This window comes from Dendropsophus ebraccatus, chromosome 13 (assembly GCF_027789765.1).
Source record: "Dendropsophus ebraccatus isolate aDenEbr1 chromosome 13, aDenEbr1.pat, whole genome shotgun sequence".
NCBI lineage: Eukaryota > Metazoa > Chordata > Amphibia > Anura > Hylidae > Dendropsophus > Dendropsophus ebraccatus.
The window spans coordinates 51,368,848-51,392,826 of record NC_091466.1 but is presented as its reverse complement, the minus strand read 5'-3'; the positions used below and the strand labels follow the sequence as shown (position 1 = coordinate 51,392,826).

General features: G+C 42.9%; 1 protein-coding gene across 4 annotated transcripts in view; it reads right to left on the bottom strand.

Moving 5' to 3' along the window:
• Window positions 1-2,824: 2,824 nt before the first annotated feature.
• Window positions 2,825-23,979, bottom strand: part of KIAA0586 (KIAA0586 ortholog) — a 127,428-nt gene continuing 106,273 nt past the window's right edge. For 3 of the 4 annotated variants that reach the window (XM_069949280.1, XM_069949282.1, XM_069949281.1), the window contains one exon: window positions 2,825-3,127. In XM_069949280.1, coding sequence (XP_069805381.1) covers window positions 3,012-3,127 — 116 coding nt within the window. In that variant the 3' untranslated portion in view covers window positions 2,825-3,011. The remainder of the gene's footprint in view (window positions 3,128-23,979) is intronic. The other variant, XR_011359456.1, reaches the window with a different exon arrangement.

Sequence of the window (23,979 nt, the reverse complement as noted above, 5' to 3'; positions counted from 1 at the left end):
TGCACTTACACTGCTGTATAGAAAAGTTTCTGTCACTGTCCTCCTGCACAGCTCTGTGATTCTCACTTCCTGATTGGTCCATGCTGAACCCCCCCTTACCCATTGCTGTCATGTGACCATACAGACATCTGACAGCAGCCATGCTTCTCTTTTCTAGCCTGTTGTACTACACTACTGCATTATGGGGATCTGCAGCTCCATCTTGTTTCTACAAGCTGCCACAGTTTTTATATTTTATTTTATGCACTTACTATACATTATACTCCACATGCTGATACTATGCTGTACAGGAACTTATAACACATTCAGCAGTTTCTGAATGTTTGTTTCATTTGTTTTACATGTTATTCAAGATAAAAAAAAAAAAATCATTATTCTTGAGGTGGGAAACCAATTTTCTGCAGTTATTTGAGTTACAAGCACAGTCCCAGAACGAATTATGCTCATAATCCAAGGCACCACTGTATATAACTTTTATTAAAATTTTTTTTTAAAAAAAGTACCCACCTAGCAAGTAGGGATTGAAGTGGAAAAGCCCTTTAAGGCCACATAGTTTTCTGTGCAATGTAAATGAAAGGTGTTTTACCCATTTTGCCATCAAATTTTGGTCACAGTATACTCCTCATACACATTGCCAGATATGACAAGTCTGTATTTACTCTGCAGATGACGTCATTTTAAGCGCTGTAACAAATAGAACTGAATTGGCTGTTTAGTTTATAAAATCTGGTTTCTTACATTTATTTATGATTTAACACACATAGCAAGATGGTGTGACTGTGTGGCGACAGGTGGCTAGTCCTATAGGGTAGTGCACTGGTCCTGTCATTGACCCCTATTTTATAGTTGTTTCAAAGCACAGACCCAAAAGCCAAAAGACTTATTATGTAGTGGTATCTTATGGGTGGTCACAGATTTTAAATAGTTGTTGATAAAGTTGAGAATGAGTGAGTTAGGTGTAGCCACAGAGTGTGCAGTGTGTTGGCAGATTGCTTAATATATAACTTTTGAAGTGAAGAAGTCCTGTGTGCTGAGATCTCTCCTTTCCATACAGATTTATGTCAAATCTTTTCATGGCGGCTAATGCTATTTGATATACAGTGTCTGGGGGACTAGAAAATTTGGACTAGACAAAGACAAGACCAGCTTTAGCTTTGGCTGTCCAAGCATGATGGGAATTGTAGTTCTGCAACAGCTGGAAGGCCTGAGTTTGACACATGTGAGACTAGGCCAACTGCTGTCCCATTTTATGTTAAAATTGTTTACCAAAATTTTGTTGCACTCGAGCCACATCCACCTTTCTGATAAGCCAAGATCCTTTATCAGATGTAGCAAAATTATAGAAAAATTAAATTAAGCACATAGTAAATGTGGTGCAAGTCATGTAATGGGGATATATATATATATATATATATAATTTTTTTTCTGACTGATAATTATCAGCTAATTAGGAGAATCAGCCAGTTAAATAGGACCATCGCTGACGAACCAGCAAGCACTTGTTTGTCAGATAATTTGCCCGTTCTCCTATGCTGCTGAAACATCCTTGGCCATCAGTATACATTTTGCCCATGTAACGTGTGGCTGATAGCTAATTGCCAGACAGGCATCCACGACTGATAAGAACCATGCAAATGCTTTGTTAACGAAGGACGATCACTGAGATCGTTGCTAGTTTTCAGATTGCCTCGGGTCTTCTAATAGGACTCTATGATTGCTATTCAGGTGCAAATTTTCTGCTCAGACTTCTGTGCTATTCCAGAATAGGATCCTGTTAAAGTATACTGTGCTGTAGACCTAGAAGTCTATGCATGATAGATGTGAAATAAGTCATAGCTATACAGGGGGGGTATCTGTCACAAGTCAGTTGATGTATGACCCTGGTAGACACTACAAAAAACGTGGTGTAAAAAAGCCAAATAGAGGTGTATGTAGTGCCTCACAGGGGTATGATAACACTGTAATGTAATATATTGCACCATATGTAACACATTGGGGGACATTTATGAAACGTCCGCCTGAGGCTTACGCCAGCGAGAAGGTGCAGATTTGCCCCTTCTTCCTGGCGTACGCCTGCCGTATGCCCCGCTCGCCTGATGGGCGGGCTGAGGGAGCTTGGGGGGGGTTACAAGGCGGGGAGGAGGCGTGGCCTCCTCCAGCGCCTCATGTATCATGATTTGCTCGGCGTAAATCATGATCCAAATCTACATCTGCTGAAAGCAGGTGTAGATTTTGTAAGCCGGGCGCAGGTTCGGGCACCCAGCCCACCAGATTCACTAAGAGACATGCGCCTCTCTTAGTGAATCCTGGTGGGGGACGGGGCCTAATATAAGACCGGCGTATTCCCCCCCCCCCATGTGTTTACTTCTCCTGTCTACCTGTAGCTTGTATAAGTCTATTCTCATTCACAAATCTGCAGGCTGCTGTAGAGTCTTTCAGCATTTCCTCTTTTGTTCAGTGTCTCCTGATGTGCATTCTGGGAATGGGCTCGCCAGGCATTATACATAGTCATGTGAAGTAAAAATGACATCTTCCAGTGCAGCAGAAAACATTGTACTACATGTGCTCAGCCAAGCTGCTGCTGGTGATGTCTGTTAGCAAGTTGTCAACTACTTCGAGTGGCAACCAGAAGAACTATAAATGTGGGTCTGGACTGTAGGGCTTGGGCTACCTGGCATCATGAAGTCCTAGAAAATTATTCCTTGTGATTATTCCTATATCACAAGTGGTTTCAAGACCAAAAATAGGGATGGCTAAGACTTATAAAAGAAACAAACTAAGACATCCAGATTTACTACATCTAGACCCAAAAAAAGCAAGACAATGAAAAATCACAATGTTTTAATATATAAATTACATCATAAAAATAAAACCTCTTAGTATTTACACATAATACATCATCTAGTATTCATCCACACAATCATGATGACGACACTTTGCCCTCTGCACATCCACCTAGGATCAGCAGTTCATTTCGGCCTTGTTTGGCTCAGTCTTATTGTGCTTCTTTTTCAGAAAATACCATCCTCCGAAGAATCCGAGTCAAGGGTAGACTTCACATCCTCGTCATCTTCCATCGTAGAGGGGAGGGTCACAGACATCTTTTTCAGAGGCTCATTTGCTTTTCCTATAAGGGAAGAAATAGGAGATTATGAAACAATATGTATGAAGTGAGCGGGCCTCTGCAAAAATCCAATTGTGTAGGCTTTATAGTACAGAAAAGATATAAACTAAGGCTACTGGATACATATGCAATAGCAGTAGACCAACCAATATCTTGCCCAATTTTTCTTCTATATTTGACTGTTTGCTCGAGAGTATATGTGTTCTTTAAGCCTGATTGGCATGCAATACCGCTAGGTCCCAGTACTGGCCCTTACACTGAAGACTTGTGGCCTGACATCCTATGATTTGCTGATTAATGGGTCAATCTTTCTTACCTGAGCATTATATATATATATATGATATAGAGATGGCCACCAAGAATTTTTATATCAGTCTAAGCAGCTGAGTGATGCCCCCTGCAGGCGCTGTGATGGTAGCACAATGCAAAGAATCTGCTGATAAATCTTCCTAACAGCAGATTTATGAGAGGACCCTGATGTTTGCAGGGTCGGGTGGATGAGGTAATCTATCGAGTGGTGTCCTTGGTGCTTGTTTGTTACACTAATGTTACACAAGGGATATAGTGGTGAGCAATAAAGATAAAGCCTGAGGTGTGTCAATAATCCCGGCAGCAATGAGGTCTGATCGGGAAACCAAAGCCAATGATTGACAGAAGGTTTGGAGAACAGGTTACTGGAAGGTGAGAGCCGATAAGATAAGGAATAAGAAGATGAAGGCTTTGAGTTATTAGACCTAAGTACCGCATCAGACGATATTGTAATCTCCTGGATTAAAATGCATCAACCTAATAGACTGAACCACCGTTACTGTAAGGTTTAGCAGCAATGGACAATGGACTGATAATCCTACAAGTTATCAGACTACTGTTATCTGCATGGACAGAAACTAGTTGCCGATCGATGCTACTCAAGGTTGATAGACTCTTCTTCCATGTAATCTTGGAAGATAGACGTGCACAATTACCTTGTTGCTGGAAAATGCACAAACACAGAAGATTTAAAGGGATTTTCTCACCCTTAGTAATGGGTTCATACTAGAAAAAAAAAATAGGGCAGCAGTGGTGAGTCTTTGTTGTGCCTTATCCATAGTAACTGGTTGCCGCAGACAGAGCATCATTGTGCAACAATGGTGAGCAGTGGGGGACCCTCATGACCTGCAGCAAAATGTGACTGCAGCATTTCCACATGATGAGGGATGGACAACACATCCGCTATACGGACAGGGCAACAATGCGGAACTGTAAGGCTGAGTTGGAACACAGTATTTCAGTCAGTTTGGTCGTCTGGCTGCAGTGTACCCCTCCCCATAAGGAACATATGAATGTTTGCTCCAACCAACTGAGCATTATTGAAGGTGTACGAGCACCTTTTGGCTTGTACAGAGTATGGCTAAATCTTACAGGAACAGAGAGCCTATACTTTTTCTTTGCAGAATGAAGGGGCAGGCATATGTGCTCTAGTTACAGTCCCCTCTACCCTGACCACGCAGCCACTTGGTTTTGGAGGTGATAATGACACTTTGCAGAGCATTATATCCCCGTGTCTGGCTAGGATCACAAGCAATGGCTCCAGTGCCAGACGCAGTCTGCTGGCTGCTTCTCACCCACTGCATTGTTAGCAAAAATGAGAGGGGGGGAGGCAGCGTCAGGGGCTCCCCCTCATGTGCTGAAGCCATGTACGGATTCGTTGGATTCTGCCAAGTAACATGAGAGGATTTGGAGCTGTGGCCGATTTCCTGCATTGTGTTTATAATTACAGCTGGTGCGCGGTGCAGAGGGTCTAATAAAAAGGGAAAAATCATCGCTTTGTGGCTGCTCTGAAAGCTTTGTTTTCTTGCGAAAGGAAAAGTGTTTCTCCACATGAAGGAACCAGTATAGCGTTAACCGCATGAAAATCTTCCCCTCCATATAAGGAAGAAAGGAGACGTACGCGGCGATTTTACTAGATGGTAGACTGCTTCCTGATCACACCTTCTTTATAGAATATCACTACCTGGCTGCTTTGGTTCTAGGAGTTATGTACATTGCCGGTCATAGGTAGGACGCAGCTAGAGTCTTATGGGCCCTGATACAAAAGTTCAGCTGTGCCCCCTACCTAGAGCAGTCCTGGGCTGTCGGTCCCCATAACGTTTAGCTGCATCATTGGCAATGCTCTGCAAGCCTGTGTAGCCAGTTAGAAAGGAAGTCAGAGTCCTGGACTTCCTCTAAACTAGGAATACAGAATTGCATTACGGAACTATTCCTCTAAATTCCCCCTAATAATCTAGAAACCCAGCCAGTTATACAGGGCTACATAACATCCAGGCAAATAGTATGAAGCAGCATCCAGATATGGAGCATTGAAGGTTGTTTACATCTCTGGAGGTCTGGGGCAGTGGAGTGGTTAATGTTTGTATACTTGGTGGTCTAGGGCAGGGATGGGTCCCTGTGATGCTTACACATGGCCAGCATCACTCATATTTGAACCCACATCCCAGGACTCCTATCCGTAAGACCAAAGGGAATGAGCCTAAAATACTTGTTGGTAAAAATAGCACATTTTAAGATCCTTGGTGGAAGTGAACAGAAGGGTTAATGCTACATACCCGGGATCTAATAGTTACTCACCAGGCTGTAGCATTGTCTGTATTCGCTTTCTGTTTCCTCTGTAAAGTGATGATGGAGATGAATGCATGGGGGGAATAGACAGGACGGTACAACTGCATAGTTCTACTGTGCTAAGGCAGGATCTTATAATTATTATTGGAGCGAGGCCATCCGATATTCATTTCTGCTGTATACAGTATTGGACAAAGTATCAAGCACACCTAATTGGAGATTTGCTATGTGAATGTTTTTAAAGGGAATCTGTCAGCTGTCCTTTATATTCCGAACCGCTGACACTGTAAAGGTAGCTGATAGAAAAGGGAGACATTCTGGAAGCTCAGCTGGATATATGAAAGGTATCATGTGTCTCCTTGTCCTATCAGCTATCGAACAGTGTCAGCAGTTTGGAACATGAATTACAGCTGACAGAATCTGTTTAATGTTTTTAAGTGGTTTGTTGCTCAATAAAGAGTATTTCTATAATATTTTGGCATGCTGAGTTCATAGTGCTGTTTCTTTCTCAAGCGGTGCCCTTTCAACACATCTTTACTCAGTTATTTCTTGCGTAGGTCCTATTTTTGGAGAAACACTATAATCGGGCAAAGTAATTGGAAGTACTGTACTTGATCAATAAAGGCAGGCTTAATGTTAAGGCCCAATATGAGGAACAAGTGAGCACTGACCTGTCAGGTCTGCACTCCCTTGCTCTTCATTCCTTGCTCGCCTTCGGTGCTATTACACACACCGACAGCGAGTGGGTTAGAGTGTTTGTGGGGTGGGGGGGATAGCGGTGTTCTGCTGCCACCACTCCTATTATACAGAGTTACGACCAGCATATCGTGGCTAGCAGCACTGTTTTCATGTCGTACATGTCGGCTGATCATTTTAACATTTCGATCATTTCACCTTTAACGTTACTTATTACACCAAGCAATTATTGGCCAATAATGGCTTGGTGTAAAAGGGCCTTTAGATTGGCGGGGGGGGGGTTGTTCATACTAACTGCAACTTCTGTAACTATGCCATTGGTCCTAGACAAACAGCTGTTCAGCTCTCCATTACAGAGCTCCTGTGTAGTTAATGGAAACACTTCTGCATACCATGAGTGGTAGGCAACTGTGAATGGTTCCCATCACCACTGCATGCTATCAAGAAAAAGGTGCAGCCAATAAGATTTCCAGTTCTGTGTAAATAAAGCTTAACCCCTTATACTGTAAAGATATAAAGCTATAATGCTCCTTTGTTTCAATTCTTTACCTTTTCTTAGGATTTCTCAGGTTTGTTGGTGGTGAATTGGAACATTCCTGCTTACATTTCTACTAAGTAATGGAATTTACGAGCGGAGTCTGCACGGTGGATTCCGCTTGAAATTCTGCCTGTCCTAAGGCTTCAATGGGATTTCTTGTGCGCCTCTGCACTCCACTCAAAGAATGAACATGTGTGCACGGGCCCTAAAAGCCTATTGTCACAGGAAGAAGCATTGTAGCAAAAGTACCCCTAACCCAAACCAAACTCTTACACACAGTAACCTGGCAAAGGAATAGTAAGGCGTTTATTTCCTAGGGCAAAGTCAGTTTAGAACCCCCTTACCGGTCTCCTGGCTTCTTACTGGCACCCCCAATGCCACCTGGGGCACATATACCCTTGCCAGGGCACCCTTCCATCCAGCTACATGAGTACCACATGCATCTATATTGGATAGACGTTATATTGAAAAATCAATACAGGGTGGATAGGAGCTAGCTTCTGCACAGTAGACAAACCTTTCCGTTGTAATGCCGCAGACATCGGCTTTTGGCATCACTTTTAATTAGAAAAGTTTCCACAAAACAGAAAAGGAATGCATTCCCAGACACAGAATATGGAGAGAAGCTGGCATCGGATTATAACTACATACTATTATGCTGCCAGATGTCTTTATATATAATTCAGTAGCCTCATCCTCTACCTGCAGACCTGAAGGTGCCACCATCACCTCCTCCAAGTATTTCCGAGCAATTTGTTGACAATTTCCGCCACCCCTCCACGTAATTTCTTTCTTTCTATCCGGTAAGGGTTAGTTTTAGGCCCCTACTGGAGGTACAAAGATTAATATGCTGAAAATAGCGAACTGCGTCACAAAGAACACTTAACATTACAATAACTGTAATTTCTGCAAATCTCTCTGCCGTGGTGCTCTGGAAGTAAGAGAGGAGTGTCTAATGGACCAGGCAGGTAGCTGGTTCACCGCAGGGGCAGCTCAAATGGTAGCAGAACAGCTTCACAGCACTGCGGGTAATAGCACTCACTAAAGATAACCACCTACGGTCTGTTATTGTTCTGTAAACGTTTCTGAAAGGTTACAAAGTGTAACGCTCCAGACATTGTGGCTTTCATATATAGACAATTCATGACCTGCACTTTGCAGATATACCCCTGTATCATCAGTCTGTATTCTATTGGTTTATCACTGGAGATTCTTCCAGAGTGAAAAGGCAAGGATTAGCAGTGTTAGTTCAGGGGCTGGCTGTACAGACATGTACAAGTAATCTAGGCTCTATCTACTATAATTCCTCCTTGTGATGTGATTAATCTCACAGCTAGGGAGCAGAGATCAATACATAACAGGTCAGGAATGGGTGGCCTCACCCACTGTAGTATTTGCTCACGCTGCTTTCTGAATGACTTACGAGTTACAGATCTATATTGTGTACAGTTCGGACAAAGTCAGGACCTTCCTGTCAAAATAAGGGCTGATTCAATTAGATAGGCAAACAGCCCCCAGATCCTGCCCCCGCTGGCCGGCACCTCACTTGGGTTGGGTAAACAAAGGGATGTTGTTGCGTCCAATCAATCAACATCCAGAATCAATAAACAGAACTTTTTTTATATTATTTGGAGGGGGTGTAAAGGAGAGTTTGATGATTTAAAAGTCTACAACAACAACAAATAATCTAGCTTGTTCCAAATGCAACTGCATGGTTATTGCAAAGTCTGGGATTCAACTCCCAAACAAGATGTACATACACAAAGATTTTTCTGAAGAATATCTGTATGGTGTGCGACGGATCCACATCTTGTGGCTACACCACGCCTGTAAGCAGTGGCCAAGGACTGTACAATTTTGTCAATAATGCCAGAAAAAAAATGTAGTTGATGCAAAGTGTGAGTAAGTGGCTAGAGATGAGCGAACCTGGAGCATGCTCGAGTCGACCCGAACTTTCGGCATTTGATTAGCGGTGGCTGCTGAAGTTGGATAAAGCCCTAAGGCTATGTGGGAAACATGGATATAGTCATTGGCTGTATCCATGTTTTCCAGACAACCTTACAGCTTTATCCAAGTTTAGCAGCCCCAGCTTATCAAATACTGAACGATCGGGTTCGGATCGACTCGAACCCGAAACCCAGTTCGCTCATCTCTATAAGTGGCCTTAGGCCGGATTATGCAGACTTTTCTTGCAGTGCTACCAAGTTTTTCAGGCAAGAAACATTCATGGCCTATCTACACCTGACACCTCCATCAATCGGCCCAGAAGCCTCAGCTCTGTACACTGTTTGTAGTGATGGTGCTGGGTCATTGCAGCACAACTCCTATTGAAGTGAATGGAGGCTGGACTGTAGTAACCCAGTGACACCAATACAAACAATGTATGAATCTGAGGCTTCTGAAGCCGTGCTGATCAGTACCAGTTGGTCATTATTTTTTGCCTGGAAAACCCTATTTAAGTTTCGGATGCAATCCAAATCAATACAATGATCTGTATGCAATCATGTTATCATGTAGATTTTGCTAAACAGAACTACAAAATGCCTTCCTTAACCTTCAACCGTTTTCACGCTCACATATTACAGATGCATTTCTGCCTCCATACTGAGGTCACACATTCTCCAAGACTGCAGTCAATTTGGATCACCAAACTCTAAGGGCCCTATTACATGGGACGATTATCGTGCAAAAAATTGTTATATTCGAATTTAAACGATAATCGCTCTGTGTAATTGCAGGCAACAATCGGAAAATTGTTCATATGTCGATTTAGATCTGAACTTAAAATTATTGTTAATAGTTCCACATTTGTTCGCTCAAGTCCCGCATTTGTTCACTAATTGTTCAGTGTAATTGCACATTGTTCATTGTTTTGCTGGGATCAGAAGGAATAAATGATCATAGTAACGATCGCAATAACGATCATAGTAACGATCGTAACTAACGACCATCATTCTGTGTAATAAGGTGAAAATTTCAGGTTAACGATAAACAATCTTGTTTGCGATCGTTTATTGTCAGTCGTTAATCGTTAAATATCGCTCCGTGTAATAGGACCCTAAGACAGGCCAGGAGGACCTGCAGCTGTAATACAGATGCAAAGATGTGTACATGTTACGCTTGTGGGAAGTCGATCCTAAAAATGTACTGCTTGTATAGTTCTTGTTATAAGAGCTCCATCTATTGCTTTAGACTTTCATGCCTAAATCTCTTTCATCTTTACACATAGCCAATGTCTGGGAAATACAGCCAGAAGAGGACCATGATAGCATCTTCAAAGTGTCTTGTGACAAATATCCAATGGATAGGATCATAAAAGAGCTTGGGTCACCTCAGGGGCATCCGTTCTGCATTACTGCCTAATATTGTAGCAATGATGGCATTATGTGTGGTGAGTAGAGGAGGTGTAGACATTGCCATGTCTATTAGGACATGATATACAGCGACACGCTGGGCCAAACCTAGCTCATGCCCTTGTATTATAGGGTATGTGCCAGAAAGATTACCATTATTTTTACATCATGACTTCCTCAATCACTTAGGGATTAAGTAAACATGTCCAAGAAAGTACAAAGGACTCTGACACCTCTGTTAGGAGATGTGTTAATAGTAACGCCAAACACCAGTTTATTGGGACTTAGCATAGGGAATGGTAATTTATATGAAAACAGCTAACTGTGCTGTAACAAGGTATTCAGTACTTGGCTGACCAACACTTAACACCAGCATGTCAAGCTTAAAAGGGGTTGTATAGGATTAAAAAAAATGCATGCTTTCTTCCCAAACCTGTCCACATATTCTGTCAGAAACTGGAACTCAGCTATAAAGGGTTGTTGGTGAATTAAAAGCTTAAAACAAACAATTGCACTCAGAAGTTCCCAGTCAATGCCCACTCAGCCAGTCATTGACAGAGTTGGGACGTTGCTGCAGCCCATGAAGCCAAAGCCAGGAACAGACTATACACAGAGAACAGGTCATAAAGGAAAGACCGAGATTTCTCCTCTTTTCAAATCCATTCCTGTGGAGATTTCTAAAAAACAAACACCCTGCTCACCAACGGATTCTATTTTAAATGGGTATTCCACTCAAATGTAAATTTTCATATGTTTATGCTCATGGTGAGACTAACCATTTATTCCATACCTGTTATCTATTTGGTCTCCTTCTCCCAGTTCTGAGCTGCTGCTTTCTGCTGAAGGCACAAAAAAACTGTGTGAGAGCTGTTCTTTCCGTCTTCCCCTCCTACCCCCCTCCCTTCCGAGACAGCTGATATAAACAAGTTCCTGTCTGCAACTTTGTAATGCTAGGAGGGATAATCACAGTGAGTTCATCAACAACTTGACCTCAGGTTAACCCTTCCAGCATTATAAAGAAGCTACAAACAAAGTTGCAGATAAAGCAAGGGACTTGTTTACATCAGCCGTCTTGAAAGGGAGGAAGGAGGTAAGGGAGACAGAGGCTTATACACAGGTACGCCTTCAGCAGAAAGCAGCAGCTCAGAACTTTGAAGAGGAGACTGAATAGATAATAACAAAAATGAAATGAATTGGTTTTTTCACACACACAGATATCTGACAGTTTACTATTTACTATAAACCAATTGTTTGTTTATAGTCTGTTCCTGGCTTTGGCTTCAAAATCTGTCTAATAAATTGCTCGGTTATCTGTACGTGTAAGGGACAATTTACACAGAAATATTATCTGACAGATTATCTGTCAAAGAATTGAAGCCAAAGCCAGGACTGGATTTGAAAAGAGGAGAAATCTCAGGCTTTCCTTTATGACCTGATCTCTGTTTATAGTCTGTTCCTGGCTTTGGCTTCAAATCTTTGGCAGATAATCTGTCAGATAATCTTTCTATGTAAATGGACCCTAAAACAGGGATGGGGAACCTTCGGCCCTCCAGCTGTTGCAAAACTACAATTCCCATCATGTCTGGAAAGCCTTTGGCTGTCCAGGCATGATGGAAATAGTAGTTTTGCAACAGCTGGATGGGCGAAAGTTCCCTATCCCTGGTGTAAAAGGACCCTTAGTCTCACTATGGGCAGAAACATATCAAAAGTTATGTTTGAGAGGAATACCCCTTTAAGTCAATAGGTCCCGTCAGGATTGCTTGGCAATCCATGTATTTCATAGATGATCATTCACCTAAATGGCAGTCATACTACTGTTTTGTTGTAGTGGTTCCTGCAAGGCAAATGATGATTTTGCTGGTGTAAACTGCAGCAGCCAGATTGCTGGGGGTGCTGGGAGCAGTCCACATGGCAGGCAGTGGTGGTGCCGCTAGAAAAGAGTCATCTGTCTCTATCCTTGTAACATTGTAATCGTGGTAGCATTGACTCCACATATTATTGTCCTTTGCTGGTATTACAGAACATGACACTAGGACTGGGATTGTTTTTAAGGTGGAAATAGTGGAAAAGCAGTTAACAATTCGGATGCTCAGATTTTCCCTAAGGCTGAACGCAAGAGCTATTGTTCATATAACATGCTGCTATACAATGTATTATAGAACTTTTACAGAGATATCAAATTTTATGAGTGGGTTTCTCAGTGAGAACAGTAGATGTTCTGATCTAATAAACCCCAGAAGTAAAGGCAGAGACCCGGGGGCATCCTGGGTCCCTGTGATGTCCGCCACAGTTACAGGCCCATGTAGGTTCTGTAGCCTGGATACAGTTTAGGAGCTAATAGCTGAGCGTTATACTAGTAGTTTGTTCTACCCCCATAAAACACAATTTGATGCTTATAGAAGTGGATTTGCCAGTAAGCGGTGGAGGCCTGCCATCGGCCTATGATGTCACTGTTTCAACAGCTGCTTCTAGGTTCCTTGAAGAAAGAATATCCTGAGTCCTGTGGGGTTTCTGGCTTGTCAGTGCCAAGTGTTTGAAGTCGGGGTGCTGAAAGACTGAGCTGAACTCTCCCAAATGTAGCTGGTAATATGTTCTGCAGACTACATTATCTCCTACAAGCCGAGGGGGTTATGGAAAGTGTTGGGGTGATTCAATAGGCCTTGTCAACAGTAATATTCTCAGACTACAACAAAGATTACTAGTTTCAGCAGCTGGGTTTGTATTAGGTGAAGCCATTCAATGTAATGCTAATGCCATGTAGGAAGATACATACTAAGAGCGGATTGTAGCAGTCAGCAGCTACTGTGCATACAAGTGGTCGAACAGAGAGGCTAGGCTGTCACCATGGTCAGCAACTCTATCAGTAGGAGTGATTGAGCCTGCCAAATGTATGTTCTAGTTCAATGCCAAGTCAGGACAATGGCTAAAGGCCTACTACAAGAAGTGATTATTGGCCATTACAGCTGATTATCGCTTTGTGTAATAAAAGGCATTGATCAGCCGAGATCGTTGTCTTTCCACATTTTGAAAGACCAACGATCCAAATAGCAACAATCTGCTGCCATCGGTCCCCGCAATAGGAGCGCTGCTATCTTTTATGGGCTGCCAGGACAATTTAAGGATCGCCCGGGCAGCCCCCCTGCAGCACACAGCGCCATTTCCCCCCTGCATGTACCCACTTACTGTCGGCATGTGTAATAGCGCCAGCAGCGAGCGGGGAACGAAGAGCTCCTGCAGATCGCCTTGTGTAATAGGGGCTTAAGGCCTATGAGGCCACTAAATGTTTAGGCCGATCGCTGATCCCAAATTATGTGAAACCACAGACAATTCTCTTACCAGACAATCAGATGCCCTCTGAGAAAGGCCACATGTTTTACAAGAAAAAAAAACATAGTCTAAACTTCCGGCCATGCCTGCTTTTTGGAACAGTTTTTTTTTTACATTTCTTTTTAGGCTTTAGATAATTTTTGTGTCCCAAAAAAATCCCATGACATGTAAATGACTGAAAAGAAATTACTGTAATAATTACAGACATAGGCCATGGCGTAACAGACCGGCCGTATAGTATTGCATTTTATAGACAGCTGAAATGGACTGGAGGAGCATTGTGATACTCACCTACCCTGAGTCCCTGCAGCTGGAGCTCTGATGAATCTAGTCCCTGCTCATCTCTTGTTCCTGTGATGTGTTGTCTCAGTAGGAAGTATCCGCTTAGTAGACGTTACACCACTGCAGGCATGCAACAATGAAGTAGAAAGGGCTAAAAGTGGCAGCTGCGGGAGATGGGGGTAGGTGAGTGTCTGTCCTTTCTTATATGTACACCACCCCCAGCCTTAAAGGGGTACTCCAGCGGGGGGGGGGGGGGGGGGGGGGGGGCACTTTTTTGCTGGGACCGAGGAGGAGGTGGCTGAGGGAAAAGACGTCCACTCACCTACCCGGTTCCAGCGGCGGGTCCTGCATCGCGGCGCTCTGGTTCCCGGCCGCTTTCTGGTGTCTGACGCGGCCCAGAGACGGTACGTCTCAGGTCCGCTCAGCCAGCCAGTGACAGAGGCGGGATCTGAGCGGACTTTAAATTGATCCCGCCTCCATGACTGACTGGCTGAGCGGACCTGAGACGTCACGTGCGGGACCTGCAAAAAAAGTGCCCCCCCGCTGGAGTATCCCTTTAAAGTAATAATAAGTTATTCTTGGACAACCCCTTTATAAAACTGATTCCTGTGTATGTGTACAAGATGGAGATATTAGACACACCTGAGTGCATCTTGCTATATAAAGGATGAAATGCATCTCATATTTCTCAGTATCCGGCTATCGTAGCTTTCCTCAATGCCTTCAAAATTTTTGTTTTCCTTTTTATAACGAGATTTCAAAAAAGAGGGCAAAGCGCTTAGGAATAAAACATAACTTTTAATAAGATATTGATTAAAAACTTATACAATGCCACAAGACCAGACACATGGTCTACAATGCCATCCTAGATATATATGAGAGGGAACGAAGTAAATAACAGGGTACACAGAGGGACACAGTGCATACTGTCCACTCCTAATGGGTTAATTCTGTCCCTGCCTTTTGGGGTGACCCACCTCCTTAACAGGGTGGCCCCAACCACGGTAACGTTCCCTTCTCTATACTAAACATATAAACATTAAAGGGAACCTGTCACCCCCCGCGTCGGGGTGACAGGCTCCCGACCCCCCGTTAGAGCCCCATATACTTACCTAATCCAACGGTCATAGAGAATGACGGAGCGCTGGACTCTCGTGTCATTCTCTATGAGCTTTGGACTCATCTCTCAGCGCGCGCACCGGGCTGCAGCGGCTAAGATCTTCGTCACCCGACCACCTCCAGAAGCGGTACCCGGCGGGATTAGGTGAGTATAGGGGGCTCTAACGGGGGGTCGGGAGCCTGTCACCCCGGTACGGGGGGTGACAGGTTCCCTTTAATCCTCCAAAAATGCTTTGTGATGGTTTAATACAATGGGGATTTGTGATGGTTTAATACAATGGCCGGTCTTCTGCCTTGTGTATCCACACCTCAATTGTGAATGTTTAACCTTTTCAAAATATTTAATATATTACATTCCCTCAAAGAAGATTCTGATTTCTTTAGCAAATTTTTTTTTTGAGCTCTAGAAAAATTCCAGGTCAGATAGAGGTGAAATTAAAGCTCTACGCCCAAATAAATCAGCTGGAGACATTTCCTAATCTTGGCCATTTACAATTACAATTAAGGGTCCATTAATGGGAAAATTGACTCAAAGTGAACTTTAATAAAGTGTATCTGCGTTTTATTGTAATTTTTTTTTATTTTTAGATTATTCGGATAATTTTGGCATACTGGCTGTTCTGTAGTCATGATGACTATCGACCCAAGAATAATCTGGGATCACTAGAGATGGACGTCTATGTCTACCTCTCTAGATGATGGAATAGTTGACTTGTCCATGGCCACTTTAAAGGGAAAACTCATCAGGGAGGGAAGCCGCTGCATAGGAAGTGCATTATCACAAATTAATGGGTGACCCTGTAATCCATTGTTCTGTTGAGCTCTGCAAAGGGGGAGCAGTTCTCCTCTCTAATAGAAGCAGATCCTAGGAACATTAAGTGCCCTAGGAACATTATTCTGCCAGCTTCGTATTATGCTCAGACAGGGGGAGATACAACAAATGATACCTGGCTCTTGGCTGATGGCTGTTTGCATAGTTATAAATTGTGCTCAGCTGCAGCATGCAAACCGCCTCCTTCTATGATTCAATTATAAGGCTGCTGTAACATTTCCAAATTTCTGACACGGTTAGGAAAAAAAAAAAAAAAAGATACCTGCTGTGCTTACAGAATGCAGAAAAATACTTCTATTCTTCAATGCAAAGAGTCAATCAAAGAGGCTTTCCCAAAGCAATTTCCTATGTTAGAGGCACAGACAGATATATGAAAGATACAAAGTGTCTCTTTGACCAAACAGCCATCTTAGGCTGCAAGCACACGCTCCCTAGATTACGGATGCAACGAGTGTGAAGCTGCTGGCCAGCATCGGAAACTCCCGGAACTCCAAACCTATTCTAATCTACAGAGTGTGTGCATGCACCCTTAGAGTGTCAGCTATTTGGAATGTGAAGAGCAGCTGACAGATTCCCCTCCAAAGTATTTTATACTTTATATGATTTTATACCTTTGCAAACAGCTGCTAGGGGCCCTTTTACACAGCCCGATGTGAGGTAGAAAATGGGTGCCGATCTGCAAGATTGGCACTTATCTGCAGACCATTCACAAGGCTTGATTAAAGGAGAAGTCTGGACAGGGCCATAATTTTTTTTCAAAACGGACCAAAAGGGGGTGGGTGAAAAAAATTACATGTACAGTCTGCCGCTCCAGTCTCTGGTTGCTTCCTGGTCTGAGTGGCGACCTGGGACATGAAAGGCCTGCTCAACTAGTCAGCGACAAAGGCCGGGACACCGCTACAGCAACAGAATGGCCTGGAAAGTCATGTCCCAAGTTCCGTCTCTACACCAGGAAGCAGCTGTGGAGCCAAGGAGGTACAGGTAAGTGCATGTTTTTAATTTAACAATTTATATGGCTGTACAAAATATGAAATCAGCCCTTGAACAAGCATATGCTGGGACATTGGCCGATCACTGGCTCTTTTAAACCAGCCGATTTATCAGGTTAATGAGCGTTTATAGGAACACTCATTACCAATAATCATGCCATGTAAAAGGACACTAAGTGGGTGTGTCAGTACAGTAGCGTGAAGATTTAAAGTTATCAAAGTCTGTTCTGTAACACATTGTCCATATATACGGGCCGTGCACAGAACGTGTAAATTACTCCTAAGAGACAGGTATTCTATATTTCCCTGCCTGTCAAGCTCTGAGCATAATATAGAGCTAACAGACTCTACTATTTCAAAGAGGATAGACATAGATATTAGATATATTTTAAGGAGGGGTACTCATGGTGTTTTGATGTGCTTTTAAAGCGACTCTGTACCCACAATCTCCCCCTCCTAAACCACTTGTACCTTCAGATAACTGCTTTTAATCCAAGATCTGTCCTGGGGTCCGTCCAGCAGGTGATGCAGTTATTGTCCTAAAAAAATACTTTTAAACTTGCAGCCCTGAGTCCAAATGGCGTGGCTTAGCGTATCAGTGCCCTAGGATTGTGACACCCCTCCGTCCCTCCTCCCCACCCTCTTCTTCATCAGGAATGCCCTTAGACAATTTCTTATATTCATCACTAGTGATGAGCGAACTGGGTTTCGGGTTCGAGTCGATCCGAACCTGAACGTTCGGTATTTGATTAGCTGGGGCTGCTGAACGTGGATAAAGCTCTAAGGTTGTCTGGAAAACATGGATACAGCCAATGACTATATCCATGTTTTCCACATAGCCTTAGGGTTTTATCCAACTTCAGCAGCCACAGCTAATCAAATGCCCAAAGTTCGGGTTCGGATCGACTCGAGCATGCTCGAGGTTCACTCATCTCTATTCATCACCTGTCTGAACAGTGCACATGAGCTGGATCGTTAAAGCCCATGTGCAGTGTTCAGACAAGTGATGATTAGGGGAAATCCTGCCTGGGGCATTCCTAATGGTTAAGAGGGCAGGGAGGAGGGACAGAGAGGTGATGCAAGCCTAGGGCATAGACACTCTAGGCCACGCCAGTTTGACACAAGTTTAAAAGTTGTTTTTTAGGACAATAACTGCATCACCTGCCAACAAGACCTCAGGACAGATTTTGGATTAAAAGCAGCTATCTGAAGGTACAAGCGGTTTGGGGGGGGGGGGCAGAGTCACTTTAAAGCTAAAAGTGCATTAAGTAAGATAGTTTCAGATTCTTTAGAAGAAAAAAAAAAAAAAAGACATTACAGACATACACATGTAATTATCAGCCATACATGAGGAGTGAGAGCCCTGCACGCAAGAGCTTACAGACTAACTACCGCCCCACTATTAACTAGGCAAATATACCTGATGGGAAATAGACAATCTCCACCATCACATAATGTGCAGATGGAGATTTTGCTCCAACATTCCTGCACCTGCAAAACTTTCCGCCAATGTTTTTACAGCACAAAGCAATCAACACACCGTGAGCTAAAGTGTTCTGATTTATCACCATCTACAAAGTGAGAAAAACACAGAGCACTTACTATTGGCAGAATCACACAGAACTGGTATGCGGCAGGAAATGTGATGAAGAACACAGGTGTTAGACTAAATTACACCTTATACCAAGCAAATAATGAGACTCCCAGCGGTATAGGCTCGAGTATTCTAGCGCCATCAGTGAAAGAGTCCGCCTTTAGGTTGTCATTGTAAATATATTCAAATTCAAAGAACACAGACTAAAACATTGCATGCTGGAACCATGAATCTAGATGTACTACAAAAAGGTGTTATATATATACTGAAGACTTATGTTATCATCTAGGCTACTGTCTGCCTTAGGGTATAAACACACACACAGTATATGCAGCGTATTTACTGCTGCGATACGCAGCAAACTCGCACCAGATTAGATCTAAATAACTGAACACAGCATCAAATCTATACCAACAAATCTGCTGCGTATACGGTGTGTGGGTTTATAAAAGTTTCTAGGCATGAGCAAAGACTGGTTACAAGTGGTGGCGACAAGGGTCTGTTCTGAGTCCTATTCTTTTTAACCCCTAGACGACCCTGGGCATACCCGTACGTCCTGGGTCGCCTAGGGGACTTCAGAGTGGGGCCACGGTCCTGGGTGCCGCTTGTAGCCCGGGACCGCGGCTATTAGCGGGCACGGTCCAATCGCTGTGCTTGCTAATTAAGTATTCAGATGCAGCTGTCAAAGTTGACAGCTGCATCTGAATACTTCTTGCAGCCTATTCCCTGATGTCTAGTGGGGGGACCGCCCCCCGCGATGTTGTCGCGGAGGAGTGATCCCCATGTCCTCACCTGGCCAGGGTCTGCCCCGTAATGGCGCTGATCCCGGCTCGGCACTCTATTGCTTTCGGCTGCAGCAGTCAAAAGCAATTGAGTGCCGATCTCATTGATCTATGCAGTATAAATATATGTATAGATCTCAATGAGAGATCAGTGTACTAAATATTAATTTCTCACATTCCTGATCTCGCACGGTAAACGGCGTAAGCACAAAAAAATCCCAAAGTGCTAAATTGCGCATTTTTGGTTGCATCAAATCCAGAAAAATTGTAATAAAAAGCGATCAAAAAGTCGCATATGTGCAATCAAGGTACCGATAGAAAGAACACATCATGGTGCAAAAAATGACACCTCACACGGCCCCATAGACCAAAGGATAAAAGCTCAATAAGCCTGGGAATGGAGCGATTTTAAGGAACATATATTTGTTAACAATGGTTTGAATTTTTTAAAAGCCATCAAATAAAATAAAAGTTATACATGTTACATATCGTTGTAATCGTAAGGAGTTGAGGAACATGTATAACAAGTCAGTTTTACCCCAGGGCGAACAGTGTAAAAACAAAAACCCTCCAAATAAAAAAAAATTGTTTCGTTTTTTCAATTTCACCACACATCTAATTTTTTTTCTGCCTTTGCAGTGTACTTTATGAAAAAAATTCTGTCTGTCATTGCAAAGTACAATTAGTGGCGCAAAAAATAAGGGCTCATGTGGGTTTATAGGTGAAAAAATGCAACTGCTATGGCCTTTTAAGCACAAGGAGGAAAAAACAAAAACGCAAAAATTTAAATTGGCCCGGTCCTCTAACGGTTAATGTTTGTAAATGACATAGGAGGTTTGGAAGGTAAGGATAGTGACAAAAAAGTTTGGTAGGTAATCTTTGTCTGTTTGCTGATGACACAAAAGTGTGCAATAGGGTTGATGTTCCTGGAGGTGTCAGTAATATGAAAAATGATTTAGCTTTACTAGATATGTGGTTCAAATAATGGAAACTGCAGTTCAATGTTTCCAAATGTAAAATAATGCACTTGGGAAGGAGGAATCCTCTATCTGAGTATCATATTGGCAGTTCTGTGTTGGCAAAGACTTCAGAAGAGAAGGATTTAGGGGTAGTGATTAGAGACTTTAAAATGAGTCACCAGTGCAGCTAAGCGGTGGGGAAAGCTAATGGTATGCTGGGCTGTATAGCTAGAAGTATAAACAGTAGGAAGAGGGAGGTTGTGACCCCGCTGTATAAAGCGCTAGTGAAACCACATCTGGAATACTGTGTCCAGTTCTGGAGACCTCACCTAAAAAGGGTATTAATAAAATAAAACTAGACTGAAGATGGGCTACAAAGATGGTGGAGGGTGTGAGACATAAAATATATCAGGAAATATAAGGATTTGAATCTGTATAGTCTGGAGGAAAGAAGGGAAAGGGGGGACATGGTCAAAACCTTTAAGTATGTTGAAGTACTAAATAAGGTTCAGGAGGGAAATGTTTTAAGGGAAAAAAAAAGGAAACTGAGACTGCTTGGGGAGCACTGATTTTGAAAATGTTCTTGAACCCATGAGAATAATGTGGGAACCATAGGTAAGAAAATCTGGGCAGAAGTGGTAGTGTCTAGCCCAACGTAGGTAACAACTGTTCCCGGTAAACAGAGTGGAAACTTGGATACAAAGCTCTGGTAAGGTACTCAATGGGGTTAGAAAACTATAGCTACCTCTTCTAAAAGTTGTGCCACACCTGTCCTCAGGTTATTACAACTCTGCAACATTCTTTTCAATTGAATGGAGCTGCAATAGAACACAAACTGAAGACTAGGGTGGTGCTGTTTCTAGAAGTAAGCAGCCATGTTTTGTAATCTTAGAAAACCCCTTCAAGTACATAGACTAATAAACAGAATATATGATCACAGAGCCAAAGGTGTGAATGCTAGACAATATGGGAGAGGTTGCGAAAATGACTACCAAACACTGGTTCTAGATAGATATCCGCTCTATAAATGCAACTTTTCTGATGGAAAACATAGAATATATATTAAAATATTAAATATATTAAAGTAGACTGTTGAGCTTGGGCTAGCACCTACCCTTTTGGGGTCTTTTTAATGCTATTGGAGATATGGTTAGTAGAAATATATGCGGATCTCAAACACAAGTGCGGCATTCGATTACCGTCTGAAAAAAGTTGAATGTAGGACAAAGGCTGCCTGGAAAACATGGGTACAGCCATAGGCCATATCCATGTTTTCCAGGACTCCCTGGGGCTGAATTCAACTTCTGCAGCCACCGGTAGAAAAATTCTGCACTAGAGAATGCTACAGAATGGCTCATCTCTTTTGGTGATGTATCATTATAATCCGCTATATGTATTCAGCTTGTACTGATAAATTATGGGAGTGGAGTAAGATATGACAGTAAAGGTTATACACTAGGAAAAGAGTACAGGATGGCTTAAATATTGTTTACTTGCATAGTAATACTGGGCAGTCTATATTGCAGATGGTTAACAATACTCATTGTGAACAGCCTCTTCTGATAGCATTATTTGTGGATGAATCTGATATTGACATTATACTGACGTTAGACTGTCTCTTGACAATATTTGTTTATAGGCTGTCAATCAGGCGACATTAAGGATAAGGATAAGCGAGCTCTGATCTGCTTACTAAGCCTTATACACAGCTTGATAATTGTGCAGTTCTATCTATCTATCATTAGCGATGTCCGTGCAGCCCTTGCCTTAAAGCAACTCTGTACCAACAATCTGACCCCCCAAACCACTTGTACCTTCGGATAGCTGTTTTTAATCCAAGATCTGTCCTGGGGTCTGTTCAGCAGGTGATGCAGTTATTGTCCTAAAAAACAACTTTTCAACTTGCAGCCCTTGCATGGGCTGTATTGTTAAGGCACCTGTGTAATGTTCAGCATGGAGAAAATGTTCCAGTGGCATTCCTAATGATGAAGAGGGTGGGGAGGAGGGGCGGAGGGGTGGTGCAAAGTTAGGGCACAGATATTCTAAGCCACGCCCATTGGGCACGGGGCTGCAAGTTTAAAAGTTGTTTTTAGGACAATAACTGCATCACCTGCCAAACGGACCCCAGGACAGATCTTGGATTAAAAGCAGCTATCTGAAGGTACAAGTGGTTTGGGGGGGGGGGGGTCAGATTGTGGGTATAGAGTCACTGTAAGTGTAAAATAATAAACCTTAAGGGTACAAACCCACACACCGTATACACAGCAGATACGCAACAAATACGCAGCAGATTTGTTGGTACAGATTTGATGCTGTGTTCAGTTATTTAGATCTAATCTGCTGCGTTTTTGCTGCGTGTTTGCTGCGTATCGCAGCAGTAAATACGCTGCATATACGGTGTGTGGGTTTATACCCTAAACATACCTGTCTACCAGTCTCTCAAGTGACAGGCCGCTCAGCCAATCACTGCCCGAGATGGGACTGTGCCACAGCCAGCCTTTTGCTGAGCAGCCTGTCACTTCAAAGACCAGTGTAGAAGCTTCAGCGGCTGGGAGTGACAGAAGCAAGAAGAACACTGTGTGCGTGGAGAGGTATGCATAAATTATATTTTTTTGTTACACATTCCTAAGCTGTCAGGTGCTTTCCAACTGTTGGACCTTTCCAACAAAAATACCTTTTTGTTGGAAAGGTCCTGCAACAAAAAGCAGATCATAGTGTGTTCAGGATTTGGTTAGTGTGTTAAAATTCCCTGTAGTGCCACCACAGGAGAAACAAAGAATTACACACTACATTGTTGTAAAGTACAATTGTACCAGGTTTTCCAGAGTAAGGGTACGTGCACATTATGGAATGGCGACGGAAAACCCATCACGCATCACGCAAAATAATAAATATTGACTCACACAGAGTAAAACTGGCGGAATTCCGTGGCGGAGAATTCCCACCAGCCTCCGTGTCATAATGGGAGTCTATGGGAGGCTTGCGCGTGCTGAGGAATGGACATGTTCAATTCCGCCAGTTTTACTCTGGAGCCTTAGTGAGTTACCAGGTGTCCTCTGAGGCCTTCCGCGCTGTGTGCAGCTCTGCTTCTGTCTTTGCAGCGACAGGCCGCATGCCACTCAGCCAATCACTGACCGAGACAGGCCACTGCCTGTCACTGCAAAGACTGGAGCAGAAGCAGAGCTGCACACAGCGTGGAAGGCCTCAGAGAACGCCCGGGAACACGGTAAGGTGAGTTAATATTTATTATTATACACTAAAATCATCAGCCACGCATCGCTATTACATGTTGCAATGTGCGGTGCTTGATGATTTTAGGTCTGAACCTATGGAAACTATCAGCCAATGATTATTTCGGAGTACTAATCAGCCGATTATCTCTCAGTGTAATAGGCCCTTAGTGTAGTGTTTACACTGATGGATGCATAAAGACCACTGCTAAGAGTAAGCTACACCAGTATAGTATATAAAGCAGTGAGCAGAAAACAGAGGCATCCTGTGTACAAACAGCTTCTATAAATCTACAGGATACATACATTACACTGTAAAAAGAATCCTGCTTGGGGCCTTTGAGATTGAAATCTTAAACACAGGATGCAATAAGGAAATTGCTTATAAGTGAAAGCCAGTATGAAAGAATAATCCCAGTAAAGAAATAAAAAGCTTGTCGTTTCTACGTAAGGCATAATTGGCCATAGTGATCCAGATCCCTTTATTTCAGACTCTTGTACAATGATGATAATACTATGTGATAATTTGCATGTCACTCAGCAGCCTAATCTCCTT